General features: G+C 48.0%; 1 protein-coding gene across 1 annotated transcript in view; it reads right to left on the reverse strand.

The window, feature by feature from the left end:
* SCARB2 (scavenger receptor class B member 2) overlaps positions 1-19,612 on the reverse strand; it is a 49,998-nt gene extending 30,386 nt beyond the window's left edge. Inside the window, exons 1-2 of the mRNA XM_081117077.1 lie at positions 19,181-19,612; positions 183-340 (exon numbers count right to left, since the gene is read on the reverse strand). Of these exons, the coding sequence (XP_080973203.1) occupies positions 183-340; positions 19,181-19,297 (275 nt within the window). The 5' untranslated portion in view covers positions 19,298-19,612. The remainder of the gene's footprint in view (positions 1-182; positions 341-19,180) is intronic.
* Positions 19,613-20,153: the final 541 nt, after the last annotated feature.

Raw genomic sequence — 20,153 nt, forward strand, 5'->3', positions numbered from 1 at the left:
ATTTCTAAACATAACGGGCTGAGCGTCGGTCCCAGGCCGCAAAGCCATCTCACGCAGATGTAGTGAAATCCTGTGCTCCATGACCCAGAGGGTGCTCGCGGGAAAAGCCGGGGAAAGGAAAGGGCCCAGGCCATGCTCAGGTGCTCCGTGTCTCCAGGACAGCAGGGCCGGTCGGGACTCACCTGTAGACGTAGGGCCCCACTTCTTCTAACCGAGGGATCTCCCCTCGGAGGATCTCCTCTGGATTGGTGACGTTGAAGAAATAGAACCAGCTGTACACAGGCAGAGGGGGCTTCTTCCAGGAGTCAAAGGTCTCGGAACCATTCCTTAGCACAATATTCTAGCGGAGGAAATGAAAAGGAGATTTACAAAGTGTAAGCCCGCTGGCTTTGAAGGTAGAAGCAGAGAGAGGGACACTTCGTCCTCCGGCCTCCAGGCTTGCTTATGTTTTCCCACAGGCATTCAACCGCAGTCCCGTGAGAGCAGGGCAGTGCCTTATGCCCATACGAAGCTCACAGCCCTGTTAAAATGTAAGAGGTCTTCAAAAGTATTTGTGGTAAGGGATGCTGAACCCATAGCTCATGGATGGAAACATGGTGCTACTGGGGCCATAGTTTTTAATTTTTTTTTCAACAGCCACAATAGTTTATTTACAACTGAGCCCTTCATAAAAGATATTTAAAAGACAACCAGTTTTATACATTGGAAATTGTACCAAAAGTGTGAATTATAACACAGACAACAATATGAAATGGGCATAAAACAAAGCTGAAGTGGTCAGACAAGCAAGTTTTCTTTTTACTTAATTAATAATAGCTTAAATTTTGCTAAAGAAATTCCCCGAAAGGCCCTACGGGCCTATTGACTTTGGCACAAAGATTCCACCAATCATGCAGCCGCTGTGTTAGTCAGGCCGCTCCGAGAAGCCCACGCACTGCCAGGCTCCCCACGAGAGGCAGGAATGGGGGGCAGGCCCGGGAAGGCTGCCTCTGGTCCTTCCATCTGAGGGAGAACCACACCCCCCCTGCCATCTCCACCACCAGGGTCCTTAATAACCCAGAGCACACAGATGCTTACCCCTGTTTTAAAGATGAGGAAGCTGAATATTCTTTGTCTACCATCCTTCCTTTCGTCTCCCACCCTTACCGTGTGTTATAAGCTGAATTGGGTCTCCCCAAAATTTGTAGATTGAAGTCCTAACCTCAGAATGTGACCATATTTGGAAATGGGAGTTTTTAAAAAGAAATGTAAGGTTAGATGAGGTTGGGATGTAATCCAATATGACTGATGTCCTTATAAGAAGATATTAGAACAAACAAACACACAGGGAAGGGCATGTGGAGAGGCTGGAAGAAGACAGCTGTCTAAAAGCCGAAGACAGAGAGGTCTCGGAAGAAATCAACCTCGCTGACACCTTGACCTTAGACTTCAAGCCTCCAGAATTGTGACACGATACATTTCTGCTGTTTAAGCCACCGGGTCCTGTTATGGCAGTCCTAGCAAACCCAAACTAATCCACCGTGCCCTCCTCCCCCCATGAAAGGAGTATTCTTTCCACCTTACTGACTTCAGGCTCGGCCAGGTGACTTGATTTGATCAACAGAAGGAGGGTGAAAAGGTAATGCCCCGATTTTAAGCTAAGGTCATGGCAAGTTTCCACCAGCCACCCTCTGCCAGAAGAAGAGCAGGGCCCAGGTAGCACTTGATCCTTCAGCCAAGGCCCTAAAACGGTGATGTGCGGGCCAGACACGAAGCCTGAACTCCTGCCTAGTTCAGCTGAGCCAGCTGAGCTCACACTGCAGCCAGCCTGCACATCACAGCATGAAATAAATGTCACTGCCACATGCCACTGAGTTGAGGGCTGTTTGTTCTCCGGCACTGCGCTAGAAGCCTGGCTAACACCACGCCCAAGGCTATCAGACAGAAACCTAACGTCTAGTGGCACTAACAGTCCTCGGCTTGTTAATTTTTACAGTAAAATTATTGAAGTACACATGAAAGGTAATAGCACAGACTGCAAATAAACCAAAATGTGAACAGTGATCATCTCTGCATGTTGGAAATCTGGGTCATTGTTATTTTCTCCTTGATGAGATGTCGTATTTTCCAAATTTTTATACTGAGTAAAAAAATTAACATTGAGAAAATTTTTAAGAGGGCATCTTACCGATACACACAACGGAAGGCCACTAGTGAAACAACAGATTCCTGGAGAAGCATCCCTGCTGTCACCTGTCATTCCAGAGAGGATTTGAGTGACAGTAAACAAAGGGACTGGCTTCAAAGCCTGTTAGAAACCACATGCCAAACTGTTCTGTGACACAGCACACAACAGGATGTCACATTTTAGCAGACCAGGCCTCATTTATTTATTTTTTAATTTTTCTTAATCTTCACCCAAGGATATTTTTTCCATTGCTTTTCAGAGAGAATGGACAGGGGGGAGAGAGAGAGAGGGAGAAACATGGATGTGAGAGAAACACATCAACTGGTTGCCTCCCGCACACATCAGGACAGCCGAGGTATGGGGAACGTGTCCTTGACCGGAATCAACTCAGACCCTTCAGTCCTCGGGCTGATCTCTAACCTGAGCCAAACCGGCCAGGGCCAGGCCTCTGATTTCATAGAAGCAATGCTGAAGGGATCTTAGTGATAAGGCTCTATCATTAAATAGAAAATATCCCAAGAATCTCCGCAGGAAATACAAAGTGGCTCTGGAATCAGTGAATGCAGAAAACCTAAGCTTGTCAAAACCAAGCCCGCCATCTGGAGGGCCGGGAGGAATCCAGTCCTGAGCCGGCCCTGTCGGAGAGCTGGGGGTTACTTGGGGTTTGGCATCAGTTCAGAATGTCCATTCATTAGATTTTTATCCAAACAGCACATTATTAAAATATTCTTGGCCTTTACTATCAGAACTGATTTACTGATTTAAAATCAGATTGAGGAGACAGAACATTTTCAAGACAAAGCATGAAACCCCTCTCCCCCGACCTCCGGATGCAGCTCAGACTCTCTCCTTGGGGAAGCCCTCCTCTCTCTCCCTGTCCCGGTCACCCAGGGGCCTAATCAGTCACTTTAGGTAGTTTTTTTAAAAGGGCTTTGTGGTCTTTCATCTTATTTCCTAAACAAGAGGAGGAGCGAAGGAGGGAGATGGGCAGGGCGAGGGACACGAGGACTGGGGAAGGCCTCAGGTTGACTGGATGTAATTCGGGGGCCCTGGGAGGGCTGTGCTGAAGGTCAGGCAGCTTCTTAGTCTCAGAGCTGGGTCTGGAGCCCACTACGGCTCTTCCCCACTCTCCTGCCCTGCCTCACAGCATTTTAATAACACGGGTATAAATACAGCACACATTTTAGTTATACAAGTCATATGGTAGAGTTTCTCCAATGTAAAGTGTACATATAGGACCTAGAAACAGCTCAGGAACATAAATTTAATCTTCCTAAAACTCATATGCTAACATGAGCAAGATGACAGGTAAATAACTTGTCTCCTAGGATTTTGAAGACCCATAGATATTTTAAATGTTGTCCGATTTCATTAAAATAAAGACCTCTTTTTCTTGTCCATAAATTTCCAAAAAAGGGTAGAGCAATAATTTTTCCTTCAGTAGCTCCTTCAGCTGGATGGAGCCTTTCAACCTCGTAACACATTATATGTATAGGAATTTCACAGGAAAAAATTGGTCAAACAGCCCTGGCCGGGCGGCTTGGTTGAAGTGTCGTCTGGTACACTACAAGGTTTCGGGTCCGACCCCTGCTCAGAGTCCGTACAGGAGGCAACGGATCCATGCTTCTCTCTCACATCGATGTTTCTCTCTCTCTTTTCCTCTCTCTCTCTCCCTCCTTCTCTCTCTAAAAATCCATAAAAGCATATCCTCAGGTGAAGATTTAAAAAAAAAAGTGGTCAAACAAAAAAATCTAAAAATATAAGTTAACAGTAATCAACATGAAGCGGGGGATATTAGCAACCAAAAATGAAAAGGAACATACAGCTACTGAATATGGTAACATATCAGGTGAACTGCTGGCTTCTCAAAACAGACGGTGCTGACCTTCAGATAGAGAGGGGTGTGTTTTTTCCTTTGATCCGCCCCACAGTGTCTACAACAATGCAGTTCCTGGAGAAATATCTGCTCAATCAACAGAAGATAGTACTAGAACATCTACACACCAGCTGCCACCGACTTTGCTCAGGAGAAGCTGGGACAGAAGAACTTGATGTGGGACATTAAGAGAAGAGCAGCAGAAAGCCATGGACGGTCAGGCGCAAAGCCACAGGGCCAGGCCCTGTAAGGGCAGCTGGAGCCACACATCCGAGGAATTGGTTGTTGGCTGGCCATTCTAGTCACACTCAGGTACAGAGAAAGCAATAGCTTCATTAGAATCCCCGAAACATGTAGGCCTAACACCTATCTGTGTATCTCATCAGTAATCCAGCACCCTCAAGAGTTCCTTTCGTGGGTGGAAAGAAAAATCTGTGTCCCTCCGTGACCCCTTTTACTAACAACTGTTTAAAGCAGTGCTTTCCTCACGGTTTTCTTGCAAAGTATAGAACGATGCATGTAAGTCATGAAAACACTGTGTGGGTGCCAGGCATGGCAGGAGGTCCCAGCAACATCGACGTGGTTCCTGTGCTCCAGGAGCTTTCCCTCCATCCAGGGGAATATTGATAAACACCTGCAAGGCCATCAACAACATAAAGTAGCAGGTGATAGATAGCCAAGGACATAAATGGTCTCTGTAGTATTCAGACACCGGATCCTGTGAACCGAAGTGAGAAAAGGTGGTGCTTAACGTGAGCTAGGAAGCACAAATAAACATCTGGCAAGTAGGAGGAGGTCATGGGGGTGGGCGCCTCATGGACAACCAGGGCTGATCCAACTGTCCTGTCTGGCTGGACAGACTGAGCCCTTCCTCCCTGCCTGCTCCATGTCCATCTGTCTTTCCTGGAGCCCTCTGCTTCATCAGAAAAACTGGCTGTGGAGAATGATGCAGAGATGAGACGTATTAGGTGTGACTGAGTGTGAGTTTTCTAGGGAGAAGGGGGACTCATTTAGAGAGATACGTTGAGGTCACAGGAGTCTAGATTTTATCTGCTATACAATGGGGGCCATGGATGGTCTTTGAGCTGCAGAATATTATCAAGATCCAGGCACCACGTTGTCACTTTATCTCATCAAAATCCCCTAAAAGTCTATAAGGTGAAAATCATTTCTCCAGTTTTACCCTTCAGGGTAAAATGTTAGGAGAATGCTTGAAGTTTGCTAGCAGGGGTGGGGCTAGCCTCCCACCCCAGGACTCGCTGCAAACCTGTGCTCCGGTGAATGTCAGCAGAACCCCATGCTCCTGGAGCAGAGCAGTGCTTCCCAAGGCCCTCCTTTGTGTTCATGGAAATGGCTCCCCACATGCCTCAGATAAGGTTCCCAGATGTCCCCCCTTTCTCACCTAAGACAAGGCCAGGAACCTCCAGACTCCCATTCTTTGCCTCATAATTGATCAACTGCACTGCTTGTTCCCACTAATCAATGGGAACAAAATGTTTGCTAATGGACAGCGTGATGACTAGTTAACAATACTGTACTGGATACTTGAAAGCTGCTCAGGGAACGTCACAACCTAACACACACAGAGGTAACCCTGTGAGGTGATGGGTGTGTTCATTAACTTGATTGTGATAATCATCATTGCACAATGTAGATGCATATCAAACCTCACGCTGTGCATCTTGAACATATACAATTTCTATCTGTCAACCATACTTCAATAAAGCTGGGGGAAAATGCTTGTCAGTCAAGCTCCGGTTAAGTTTCTCTCCTCCCCAGACCTGTTTACCTCTCCCTATACAAGGAAAGCCCTGAGAGTCCCGCAGATCACACAGTCAGAGGTTCTCCCTATTCAAAGTCCCTTCCTCCTATTACCACACTCCTTTCCCCTTTGCAGCAATCCTTTCAGTCTCTCCTTGCCTAAGTCAGGTTTGTTTTTATTGGACACCCCTACCTATTGTGCAACACTGCCTATTCTGAACCGACACAGGCAAGAGGTGTTTGAGAAGGTCGCCCTGGCACAGTGGACCAGAGGGCTTGGCTAGAGTCACTGTAAGGACGAAAAGAGGCCTCAGGGTGCTTATCTCAGGCCACGGGCAAAGTGCTCAGGAACAGGGACTGTGCTTTTGATTACTGCCATCTGCAAGTTGGGGATGAGAGGGTCCCAGGACCTGGTTCGAATGAAAAAGAGGAATCTTGTCACTCTCATTAGGCAGCTCAAATATAAGACAACCCAGCAAATGTTAAACAATTAAAGAGAAAACCAACAACAACAAGAAAAACAGAAAGTATTTACCCATGATTCTCTCGCCCAGCCCTACATATAATTCAATGTTGACACAACAAGGATTTAGCATAAAACTAGAAATAACCAAAATGTTGAACAAGAGGAATGACTTTAGCAAATTAAGGTAACTCACAGGCTGGAGTAGAGAGCAGCCACCGAAATCACAAACACTGCGTAGAAATAAGAAAACGCTCATGGCCTATGTTAAATGGAAAAAGCAGACAATGTAAAATGTGCGTATGTGTGGGCAAGACTAGCAGACAAAATAGAAACATGAAAACGGGGGTGAAGTATAGATCGCTTGGGAATTTCGGCCTTTTTGTTACCCTGAAAGTTTCTAAGCCTCCCCACTAAACATCTACTAGCACTTATCTCCGTGGAATAGGTTATGAGGAGTCTTTTATTCCCTCTGGTAAGTTTTGCTGCATTGCTTGAATTTTTTTATAACAGAAATAAATGACTTCTATAAGCATGAAAAAAATCATTGTTCCCTTATCACTTTTTTTAAAGTGAAAATCTAAGAAACTCAGATTCTGGAAAATGTTAACAACAGTCTCTAAGGGAAAGGAGGATGGATACAAAGAGAACCAACTTCATCCAGGCTCTCCCTCTGCTCCTGCAAAACAAAGGCGAGACTGCGGCCTCCTCAGCTGCGTCAGCTCTCCCATAAAAGCTCCAGGCCCCCATCTCCCGCAGGGCGTGGCACAGATTTCTTTTCCTATTATTGCCAGGACAGGCGGCTTTGCATTCTGGATTCCTCGCTAGCTTTCCTGGCAAGCATCGCAGTGTGTGGAGAACTCTAGAGTCAGAAAGGACTTGCCATCTCATTTATTTATTTTTTTTAAAAATCACGTCAGAACTATAAACCCTGGAAAAGCCAGTAGGTGTGAATGACAGACGGCTAACTGCCCGAGTCTTCCTTGTCTGGTTTGTCTCCAGCTCTCAGGCAGCCAGAAATCCAAAGACAGATGGAGGCGTTTCCAGAACGGCAGGGGCCAAAATCCCCTCCGGATGGGAGGGTAACACTGGCTGTTTTTGCAACAGTCTGACTTGAACCTGTTCCTGCAAAAAGTTTCAGGATAAAAATAAACAGTAAGTAGAGTTGAGTCCTTAACTAAAAAAAAAAGCAAATGCAACCCCTACCAGAAAATGGTCCCTGACAATTTGCCAGAGTCATACTGATAGCAGCTGTCGTCACAACCCGGGGCTGTCCTGTCTGTGTCCACCCCCGTCGCCATCCTTTCCCGGGCCACTCGCCGCGGAGTCAACGCGCACAAGTCTCACACCACCTTTTACTCCATCCAAATATTGCCTTCGAGTGTATTGGCTTTTCCTGCACCTTTCACGTGTCTCTTCGCCTCCAACCCACATGGCTGGACATTCGTCAAGGAAGCCACTGTAACTCTTAGAAGAAACAGTGGTGTGTGGGTGCGGGGGGGTGTTTGGGGGAAGGGGGTGTAGGAAAGGAGAGAACAGAGGAAGCTCACGAATACAGCTGCCAACGTTTCTAAAACAGTGGCCTCGTTGTTTTCCTCCCTTGCCCCTGCCATGTAGCTCAGAGGACAAGTGCCGTTCCTGCCACGGCCACCTGCTGCTCTCGGCCAGCCTCCAGGAGTCAGGTGCTGCCTAGGGCCTTCTGGGCTCTACGCCTCACACCGTTCTGCAGATAAGGAAACGGTGGCGCTGGTGTTGCCAAGCTCACAGAGCCAGTAAGTCGCGTCAGACCTGACCAAGGCCAGGTCTGTGGGTTTGCAAAGCCCACGCTTGGCCTCTCCAGCGGCTGCAACCCCACTGTACCCTCAGGGTAGAGCTGCCGGGTGAAGCTAATAAAAATACAGGATGTGTAAGTATCTCCCAAACACTGCCCTGGCCATTCAAAAATGCCTGCATTCTCAGGAGGTGCAGGCTGAAGGATCTGGGGGCAGCGTGTCACGATGTCTGCAACTCACATTCAAACAATTCAAGAAAAAGTACATCAGAGAGAGGAAGTAAATACGGAGGGTGTTAACAACTGATAAAACGAAGTGAATCAAAATGCCATGTGAGACATGCTCACTAAAATAGTATTCATTGTTTATCTGAAATTCAAACTGAACTGGGCATCCTGTATTTTACTGGGCAGCCCTAGCCCAGAGAGACCGTCAAGCCGTGGAGCCATCACGTGGGCCCAGAGGCCTTCCTGGGGAATCAGCCCTTCCATCCAGAGGAAAGGAAACTGGGGCAGCTGGGAGGTCACGGCGAGCTCCCGCTGGAACTGACACGGGGAACTAACAAAGGGAGACTGAGCTCTAAGGTTTCCAGGTGGCTGCTCCGTCCAGCTTTGCTCATGTGTCCAAAGACAGCACCTCACACTTCTGCTGCAAGGTGGTCCAGAAAAGGGCTGCATTTGGACCTTAACTTCTCCTTTCTGCCCCCCGATCCCGAGGGCTTTCAATGGTACACTCCCAAGGGCTTGCTCTGCAAAGGAAGGGCTCTGACACTAACAAGTAGTAACCTAACCTCAAGCCTGGGAATGACAGAAGCCATTCATTCTGCAGGATACAAGGAGCCAGGCTCCCTGGTCCACAGCAGCCCTCTGCTCAGTCAAGGCAGAGAGCTGTGGCCTGAAGACAACTGGTCCTCCTGGCTGAGGATCCCACTGCGGCGGGGACAGCCACCAGCCAGGCTCTGTCATCAGCTGAGTTTTCTAGTTATGCTAAATTAAAAATCAACATAAGATCCTAAACCAGTTTTACGATGTGATTTTGGATATTGCTTATTAATTTTAACCAGGCAGAACAAGATGAAATTTTCCAGGCATAATATTGTGGGCACGACCACCAAAGGGAATATTGGCGAGATCGCCCAGTTATGTGACGAATCCGCAGTGTCAACAATCATTTGGACCGAAAGACGTACTTCTCAGCTAATTAGCCAATATGTATATATTGAGAGCTTTTATATGCCCAATAGGCAAAGGCCGTGTGTTCAGAAAGAAGACATTTAACTAAGGACACAGAACAGACATGCGTGTAACAGTGAACAATTATGTGCAAGGCCCAGTAATTCAGCCCAAACAATTTCAGCTTACGTCTGAAATCATTCAGATCGTTTCAATTGTATGGATCCACTGTAAAATCCCCATCTAGACATCTTACAGGCTGCCCAAAGTCACGGGACCAAGAATGGACTCATGATTTTCTCCCCTAATCAGTCACTAAGTCCTACTGATTTCACCACCCCCTCTTCTGCATTTCTGTTCCTGTGCCCACTGCATCACCCTCCTGGACTGTGGCAACACTGTGGGTAGTCTCCTAACGGATCTCCTCCTCTCCAGCCTTGTTCCTTTCAAATCCATTATCTACCTCAGTTTCCAGGAGTTCTGTCAAAAGTACTTATCTGAGCAGATATTCCCCAGTGCTCACAGGATACAGCCCTAGGTCCCTGACCTGCTGTACGAAGCCCTGCCATGATCTGATGCAGCCTGTCACCTGTCGTTGTCATTTCCTGTAGACACTTTATGCACTAGCAACACTCAGCCGACCACTGCTCCCCACGTACAGGTTGGACTGGCTGCTTCTGCCAAGAGCTGGCATGACTTCATAGTCACAAGACACAATTCATCCAAGTTAACCTGGTGGAGCTCGTTCGGGAAGGTGACACTAGGAGGCTTGTTGAGCCAGCTGTCCTGGCAGAAGCTGCTTCCAGATGATAAAAATAAGCACTCAGGGACTTGCATTAGGCTTTGATGGGAATAAGCAGCACTTTTAAGGAAACTATCAGGACCCAAGAGTGCTACTAACTGTTCTTTTAGTTCAACAGAGTGCTCCTTAATAATTAAACACAACTTCAGTATCCATGTTGCCGGCTACATAGCCTCAATTCACCCAGAGAGAATGCAGACCAACTTTGAGAACATGGCCTCATAGCACGTGGGGGATTCTCATTGGGCTCCAGGTTATTTAAAGCTCACCACATACCAAAACACCAGTTGGTTGGCTTTGTATTTTAAAATTTCTCCCTGAAATTAAGCAAACCCAACCTAGACTTTTGTAGTAATATAAGTAATTTGCACTACTTGCTTTTTTAATTCTCTGTTGAAATAAGAGAAATAAACCGCCATTAACATTTAACCCTAATTCTCTGACCTTATTTTAATTCAGGAACAAATGCATTGGCATTTTTTGTGTGTGTGTGTATGTCAGAGACCTGTTGCTGAAAACTCATTTTGCTTTCATTGTAACTGTAATAATTTTAGCTAACAAAACAACCAAAAAAGTGATCTGACAGTTGAGGTTCAAATGTTAGTTCATATGTAAACTGCTACTCTGTCTATAAATTCCATACAGAACCACACGATGCAACAGCTTTCCCAAAAAAAAACCTCCTGCTACAAAAGACCCACTAGGATACTTTTTAAATGCTTCCAGGTGATTACAAATGTTAAACCAAGGTTAAGAACTGCCAGCCTAAAGGGAGAAAAAGCAGCCACCAGGTGGACCTTTCATCATAAGGACCAGGAGAAAACTGGGGAAATACATGTGTATGTGAGGGGAGTGGTTGAAGGAGCGGGAGAGAAAGAGGGTTTTAGGATGTGAATAAATATGAAACGCGGCCATGAAAACGAAGCCCGGGCTCCTCTGGTAGTAACTTGCGGAGCCAGCCTTTTTATCTTACAACCTGTTTGCTTGTGATTATACCTCTCAGAGATAAAATAGTGATGTTTTCACTGGTTACTTATCTATGTCTCCTCTTCCTTCCATTACTCTCGATTATTAGAAGGACAGTGTTTAAAGCCAATATTCTTAAAACGGGCCTCGTAAAAATGGGTACATTACTCTGACAGTGGCATTCTCTCTTTCCCCCTCTCCCTTGCTCCCTCCCTCTCTCCAGGGTATAAAGTTCAGGTGCTGGAGGCGCTGGGTGGGAAAGAAAATGAGCGACGTGGGTGTGGGCCGTACATTTGCTGGGATGTGAAACCACAGCCACAGGGTTCAGTCCCACACAGAAATATGCCCTCGCTCGTTTTTGTTCAATGCCTGACCTCTCAGCTATCTTGCATTTTCCGTCTTTTAGTAAAGAGGGTCAGATACAAGCAAATATGGCTCTGTTCTAACAAAGGCCACAGAGTAAGCACCATGACAAAGGACGCTTTCTTTGACCCTGGGAGTCAGGAAGCCACCAGGAGGGTGAAGGTCGGCGGGACAGGGAGGGAGGTCCCCTCTGAAGGGCAGCCTCTGTTCCACGCAGACTGCTGTCACAGGGGGCCTCAGTGGGGCCAGTGTGCAGGGCCACCTGTTTCAAGAGAAGCTGGAAATCTAGACTATTGGATGAAGTTTCCAGGTTTTAAAGGTAGAAATATTAGTGAGGGAGACAGGTGACCACTGGCCTACAGAGTGGAACAAAAATGTAAAACTAAACAACAATATGCAAACAAAATCATCCCTGGAGAGGTAAGTGTTCATCCGCCATCCATCCTTCCATTCATCCCAGCACCATTTACTGATGATCTACTTTGGATGACATTGTAGTTGGCACTACGGGAAAATGAGGCAAAGCTAACGGGCAGGACCCCTGCCTCCACAGAGCTTCAGGCTAGCATTAAATACTAAGTTATGTCACACGCACTGAAAATCCCGGCCAGGGCTGCGACTAGCGAGGAATTATCAAACAATTCAACCACGGAGATGCTACTATTCTGGTACACTTTGATTAGCACATGAGAAAAGACAGGATAGCCACTGACCCTGCATCAGCGATGTCCCAACTTCTACCTTTAACACTGGACTCACGGGGAAACTAAAAGGACATGTAATACTTTACACATTAAACAAGATCCTGTTGGTTTGAAAACATTAATAATATAGTTTCCAAACTGGTCTTACAGAAATATAACACAGGTATAATGTTATTTTTTAAATTTTTCTAAAAATCAACATAATGAGCCTGGCTGGATGTGGCTCAGTGGTTGAGCATCGACCTGGGATCCAGGTGATCGGAGGTCGATTCCCAGTCAGGGCACATGCCCGGGTTGCCAGCTCGATACCCAGTCGGGGGTGTGCAGGAGGCGGCTGATCAATGACTCTCTCATCACTGATGTTTCTCTCTCTCTCTCTCTCTCTCTCTCTCCCTCTCCTTTCCTCTCTGAAATCAATAAAGATATATTTAAAAAAAAAAAAAATCAACATAATGAAATGAAAACTAGATCAGCAGTTCTCAAAGTATGGTCTGAGGACCTCTCGGGGGTCCCCAAGGCCTTCCCAGGGGATCCACAAGGTCAAAACTATTTTCGGAATACTGAGACATCAATGCCTTTTTCACTTTCCTTCTCTCACGAGTGGAGAGTGGGGTTTCCTGGAGGCCACGCGACTTGACATGATGTCATCGCTCTGAAAGCTGATAGCAAAGGGGCTTGTCTGGTCTGTGTTTCAAAATTTTATCAGTATTAATTTCTAATATTGTAAATATCAAGAGATATAACCCAGAGAGACGTAAGTTCTTTGGGGCCCTCGATACTTTTTAAGAGTGTAAAGGGGCCTGAGGCCAAAACAGTTGAATCAGATTGTAAAATCTATAGGAGTAGGGGCAGTGTCTTGTGTAGTATTTTAGCCACAGCTCTTAGCCCACTGCCTCTCAGATGGTCCACGGTTGGTTAAATATTTGCTAAATAAACAAATGACTGTATATCTAAAAGTGCTTTTACGTACAGAGAGCAAACACTGGGCGTTGCCTCTACTATCCTCGGTTGCCTTGGACTAGCTAATAGCTTTGAGGAAGAGGGGTCCCTTCATTATGTACATATATACATTGCATATCATGTACACATATGTAGTATATAGCTTGATGATATAGGCCACAAATGACTAATCAGTTGGCCAACATCCTGTGTTTTCGTTAATGATCTCATAGTCCCACCTGCTGATTCCTCCCTGGGAACAAGCGGACACCTGGCGGAACAGATGGCCTTGTTGCTGCGGCCCGACAGATGCAGGCTCGGACTTTATTCACTAAGAAAGCGAAACAGCATCTTTCCTTTCATGTAAGCTTGCAGAATAATAGTAATTATTAGTAGTAATACCCTCAACTAGAATTGCCATCTTCTTTATATGTCAATCACACCTCACTCAACAAAGGTGAAGTGATAAAGAGAGGGAACAGAAGCTCCCATCTTTGTAATGTGTCGCTACTATGCATAAACAAAAAGGTCAAATGCCCAACAATATGTTAACAGCAGTTATCTCTGCTTTATTAATTTTTGCCGTATCTGACTTTTTATAATGACATGCATGTCTTTTCTTATCTGAAAAATAAACAAAAATAAAGAAAATACAAAGATGCAAAAAAAGGCGGTGCCCTCTCGAGGAGTGAAGACATGGGCTAGCCCAGTCACCATCCCACCAGCACGGGCTCCGTGGCCCGCTCTGTGCCCTGGGCCCCGCTCCAAGGAGCCCGATTCAGCAGGGCTGGTGGGCCTGCGTTTCTTAAATCTCCTGAAGTGATTTGGATGCAGTCCTGAGAGTCTAGGGCGCACACTCAGAAGTACTGGGTTTACTCCCTTGTCTTAGTCATTAATAATGGATGCACTCATGGTCGCCACGAACCAGTAAGATGTTGAAAGAACCATAATATGATTTTGATATCACAAGAATCACATTTCTAAACGCCAGGGAGGAGTTGCATAATGTTGCTTAGGAGTTAAAGAATCCTTTATAAACAGATATTGCCTCTGTTTATAAAGCTATGATTTCTGCTTGAGCTGAGCCAATGACATTTCTCTGTGACAAATTTGGGAAAGAGAAACTAAGAAATGGAGCATGTTCATGGGAGGCTCAGCAGCTGGAAGGTCACAAAGGCTGGGGCTTAGGAAGCCCCAGATGAGCAAGCAGCCGGGGCCCAACAAGTAAACAGAGGAAGCTGGCTGGTGGGAAGCGGGGGAAAGAGAGGGGCAGAGAGTATGCCTGAGGCCTGCTGACTTTCCAGTTTCTGCTGTGCTCTGAGGAGGCCTTACTGTGCTGTGCTTCTCACACACAGATTTCTATGAGCTTCCTCTTGCAGCTTTAGAAAAAGAAAAATAATCCTATCCTTCTTGAGCCAGCTTGAATGGGCCTCAGCTCCTCGGAGAGCATCGGTCCTCTTTAGTGCCAAGGAGCAGAGGACAGGGTGACGTGTGAAGATAGAATTCATTGTCCAGGCCAGGAATCTTTTTAAAGGAAAAAGGAGGCCAGTAATCACGCTAGGACAACAGGTGTAAATACACTAGGACCATCGCGGGCAAGGAGACGGATGGTGACTGAGGACGCCCGGCTTCCATGCCTAACCCTACCCCTTCCTTTGCACCTGGCCTTTCGTAAGTCACTCATCTATGTTTCTAGAGTCGTATAAATATAAAGGTAATTTGATACCTGCCATCATCCATTTAAAAATGAACACAGCCCGGCCGGGCGTGGCTCAGCGGTTGAGCATTGACCTAGGATCCAGGCGATCGGGGTTCGATTCCCGGTCAGAGCACATGCCCGGGTTGCGGGCTCGATCAGTGGCTCTCTCATCATTGATGTCTCTCTCTCTCCCTCTCCTTTCCTCTCTCTGAAATCAATAAAGATATATTTAAAATAAAAATAAAATAAAATAAATAAAAATGAACACAGTCTCAGTTTCCTTGACTATAACGTAACAGATTAAGTGGTGTGTAAGGTTTTCTTCTTGTTCTAAGGGTCTAAGCCTTTAAGAAGTCTGAAAAAAGGCAACTCGGTGATGAGGCAGACATGCGAGAGGGGGCCCTTTAAGATGCTATACAGCTGGCTGTCTTTACGTAAACAACAAAGAAGATATTTTACTAACTCGACTTTTAAAAAGAGGACCTGTACATAGTCACCAATTGGTGTTGTTTGGTTAAATGATCAGTGATTATACTTCTTGAGGCGTCAGCAGAAGCTCCACAGTTGCCATGGTTCCCAAAAGGCCGGCGGGGACTAACTTGCCCAGAGCCTCAGGCTCTGGCAAAGGGTATATGAGTATGTTTGTCCCCTTCATGCTATGTCTGAGGCTTAATGCTATCATCCTTCCTTGGCCTATAGGATGCAAATAGGAAGTGAAACGTGAACCAGCTCTTTCCTTCTCACTGGTTTCCTTGTCAGCCCATCTTTTATTGGCCAGCCTGGGTTTGGCCGGCTCTGCATCTCCGTTTCTGTGAGATGTTCAAACTGCCAGCCAGTCTAAGGCCAAATTCAATATTCTGAGCTGCAATGTTGCTCTCAAGCAAAGTCACATGCCCACCTCACAGAGCCTGAGAATTCTGGAGCTAGAAGGCACCTTAGCTACTATATAACCTTCTCTACTACATAAGCTTCAGTTTCTAGATGAGAAAAGAACAACCAGAAACAGTAACAACTGTTAATATTCTTAATATTCAGGCCTTGTGGAAGGGACTGTGCCAGGTGCTTTATATCAATCACTTCATTTCCTTCTTGCAACAACCCTAAGGGAGCTTATTCTTATTACCCCAATTTTGAAATGAGGAAACTGAGGTTTTGAGGGGTTCGATAACTTGCTACTGGGCTTGTTCAATTTAATCCAAGTATTTGTTAGTGACAGTAAAAGGAATTTTAATCACGTTCTGCTGATTCTCGGGACAGTGTTCTTTAGTCTAAAATGATCAATTGTGAGGCAACAGGCATTCATTATGCGCCCACCATGTACCAGGCACTGTGCTGGGTGCCGGGATCATCAGTGGGGTTACCAAAGGAAATGAAATGTAACATAAAATCCTGCCTTTCTAGGCTCTACAGAGGAAAAGGGATTGCTGGGTCTTTGCAAAGCTCTGTCTTCAGGGAGATCAGGACGCCTGACAGAGAAGGCCTGCTCAGCGCTCAGAATGTCCCCCAGGAAGCGAGTGTAGGCAGACAAGGAGGGAAGCACTGCTATGCCTCTTTTGCAACTGAGAAAAGTTAAGCAGAAATGACTACAGGGTTTGGCTAACCAGTGAAGCCAACTAGTTTTGGTTCCTTCCACTCTATGCACTGGCCAAAGTTAAAATCTCCCTTCAGTCACCTCTGATGACTGCAGAACTCAAGGACAATTATCATTTGAGGCAAATTCTTCTAATAGGAATTATGCTACTAAGCTTCTCACAATTAGCCAAACCTACCCCTTAGAATTACATACCTTTATCTCTTTCCTTTTTGATGTAGACAAGCCAGGGCATGGACAGCCTTTGAATGAAACAACTAAGAGCTGGGAGTATTGAGGTGGATTATATTACAACTATATTAAAGTCAGGTTATGAATGAATTGTCCCATAATAATACTACTGGAAATAATAGCAAGGCCGTGATGGATCACCTGTTCTGTGCCTGACACTGTGCCGAGTGCTCTGCACAGATGGCCTCACTCGGTCTCACAACAGCACACACACAGGCAGATCCAGGGTCTGTGTGGAGCTTACACAATGTGAGGAGGCCCTTCCTAAGGAAAAGAAAAAAAAATTATTTTTATATCATCACCTGAGGATATTTCTTTCCATTGCTTTTCAGAGAGAGTGGAAGGGAATGAGAGAGAGAGAGAATCATCGATGTGAGAGGGACACATCAATTGGTTGCCTCCTGCACATGCCCCAACTGGGACTGGGGATCGAACTTGCAACTGAGGTGCGTGCCCTTGGCCAGAATCAAACCCCGGACCCTTCTGTCCATGGACTGACGCTATAACCACTGAGCCAAACTGGCTAGGGCAGGAAGAGAAAATTTTGGATGCAGAAGTATGTACAGGGCCTTGGAAGGGCCTGTGATGTGAGGGGCCAGAAGCTTAAGCTTTGTGAGCCTCATGGTAAATGCAGCACAGTGCCCAAAACAAGCTAATAACACCCCTGCTTTCCCAAGTAATGAAACTGAGGCTCTGAGAAGTTAAGTAACTTGCCCAAAGCCAAACGGCTTGTAAATGGCAATGCTAGGATTTGAACACAGGTGTCTGACTTAAAATCTCATGTATTTTTTTCTTTGCTTATGTGGCTTCTAACAAAAAACAAACTGTTCCCATTTACAAAGCACTAACTATATCCCATGAAAATGACACCCATGTCCCTTAAGAATTCTTATAACCTTTCCAGTTACACGAGTCATTATTACCCCCACTTACAGATGGGGAAATCAAGAATCAAGAAAGGTTAAGCACCTACCTGGCAGAAGGTCACCCAACTAGTATGCTGGATTCCTGCCCAGCAGTGTTGGCCTGAAGGGCTCTGACTCTTCCCACCATCCCACGCTGCCACCCGACAGGTGATCCGGGAGAGCAGGATGGTAGCAATGGGAACACAAAACCTCTGGCTGAATTAAAACATTCCCATATCTGCCCACTGAAGCTAGCCCTGTCATTTGGATTCATACATCACATTGTGCAGTGGTTCCTTAATGGGGTTGGGCAATTCTGAAAGTCCACTTACCCTGTACTGTAATTATTAGTTGGGTCAGAGACCAATCCCCATGGAGAAAACCACGCAAAAAGCCAGTCACCAAATATCAGTGCAAACTCAAGCCTCAGCCAAGATGCCTTATGCCTACGCCCTTCCCCCCATGAAGCACTGCCCGACAGAGCATCTGAGGGCTGGTGATACCCGAGGCACTGGGCAGATCACTCCTCTCATGGGGCTCTCCTGAAACGGCCTTTCAAAGCCAGGTGAGAAAATTTGTATATTGACTATAATTGTATTGTTTGACTCTAGTCGCCCAAGCAAGAGTTTACATCCTTAAACAATCCTGCCATGGGTTTCCAGGTGGGCAGGAGTGAAGACATTCAGTTCAGTTTTTCCCTTAAACATGGGCATGCAGGGAAAACAATGGCCTTGAAGAAGCTCAGACCACGGGCTTCATCTTTTCTCGGCCATGTGAACTTAAAAAAACACTAAATTATGCTTCCCCGTGGTGTTTTTAAGTTGCCTTTCACTGCCAGATTTGAAGTCACTGATGGCTTTGGAAACCTCTATTAAAGGCACAGGTCTGCTGCCACCTGGACGGAGACAAGCTCACTGAGGGAGGGAGTGGACCCGGCGGGACGTCCCACCCAGCCCCTGGGGGACCCGAAGCTGAGGTTATGGGCACGACAGGAAAGGCTGCGCCCATGATTTTGTTCTTAAGGAAAAAGCGATCGCAGTTCCCCTTTCCACACAGATTATTTTTGGGGTGTGGGTGAAAGGGCAGAAGAAATGAGGGCGGTGAAGCGAGCCTCGGAGGAGCCTTCTGCAGGGACTAGCCAGCTGGCCGGCCCTCCTGCCCAGGGGACGGGACAGACAGTCTCTGAGGAATCAGGGCATCTCTGCCTGTCGCTCCGAGAGGAGCGAGGATGGGCGAGGAGACAAAGCGACCCGGGCCGCCGCGGAACCGCCGCCCAGCGCCCCGCGCCCCGCGCGCGGGAGGCGAGGGCGCGGGGGCTGCGCAGCGCCGCTCTCCGGGCCCACGCCGCTGCCCAGCACGCGGGCAGCCCACAAGCTCGCCCCTTTCGTGGCGTCTTTTCATTCAGTTTTGTTTATTCGTGAAGTGGGAGGGAAAGGAGTTTGGGCCCAACAGAGATGGGGCGCAGGGAGATCGGGGCGCAGGCAGGGCGGGGTGGAAGTGGAGATGCAAATGACAGAACATAAGTGAAAGCTGTGTGAAAAGTCTAGCGCCACAGCCCTATTTGGTGTGATAAAGGAAACGTGCGTTTCTGTCCCTCCCATCCTTAACCCTGACCTGCCGCCCCGCAGACTCAGGGACGGGGTGGTCTAAGCTGGCGGGTCTGCGGAGGCGCAGGTCCTCCCCGCACAGCTTCAGCAGCGGGAGGGTGGCTGCAAGCGGCTCCCCACGCCGCGCACACGCACACACGCACACACACAGCCCCGCCTCACCTTCTCGACCGTCTGGTCCACGGCCTTCTGGAAGACCCGGGCCACCAGCAGCGTGACGCTAGTCACTAGCAGGAGCAGGGACAGCGTCCCCGCCGCGTAGAAGCAGCACCTGCCCATTCTGCGCGGCGCTCACGGGCAGGGCGCGGGCGCCGGCGACCCGACGGGGCGCAGCGGGAGAGGCCGCCGCGGGAGCTGCGGGAAGGCTCGGGCGCCCGCGGGCCAGGCGGCGGGGCGAGGGGCCGAGGGGCGCCTGGCCGGCCCGCCCGGGAGGGAACGAGCCGCTTTGGTTTCGGTTTCCCTCGCTCGGGCAGCCGCGGCGCCCGCCTGGCGCAGCCCGGGCCGGAGAGGCAGCGCGCAGGCCCGGACGCCCGCCCGGCTCGCCGCAAGCTCGGGAGGCGGCGGCCACACCGGCAGCTGCGCGGGAGGCGGCGGGCGGGGCGGAGGCTGGGCCCGCGGTCATGTGCCCCGCTGCGGAGGCGGCGACTCGGCCCCGCGCCCGCCCCGCCGCGCCCCCTCCCGCTCGCTGCGGGCCCCGAGCTCTCCTCCCAAAGCCGCCGGGCCTCCTCGGCTCATTCACGTATCCACTCTGCAGACACGAGCTGGGGGCCTACCAAGTGCCAAGCACCGGGCGCTCAGGATGGATACAACCTTGCCCCTGCCCCGACAAGCTCGCAAGTTAGCGGGACACTGTTGCAGCAGCTGCAGCGCAATGTAACGGTGCTTTCACCAGGTGCGCGCTGAGATCTGTGCCAACAAGCACCTTCTGCCCTGGGACCTAGGGCCCCACAGTTGAACTGGGTTTGGGGTGTAAGGGTTTGTCACATGACAAACAAGGGAAGGCAGAGGCATTCCAAGGAGAAGAAAAAGGTGTGCTCAGACACCGGGGGTGAAAGAGCAAGATGTAGGAGGAAAGAAGGAAATTCCTTTTGATGATAGGCTCAGGTGTGCCGCAGGTGGAGCGGGAGGTGTTGAG

Source organism: Miniopterus schreibersii, assembly GCF_964146895.1.
Source record: "Miniopterus schreibersii genome assembly, chromosome: 1".
NCBI lineage: Eukaryota > Metazoa > Chordata > Mammalia > Chiroptera > Miniopteridae > Miniopterus > Miniopterus schreibersii.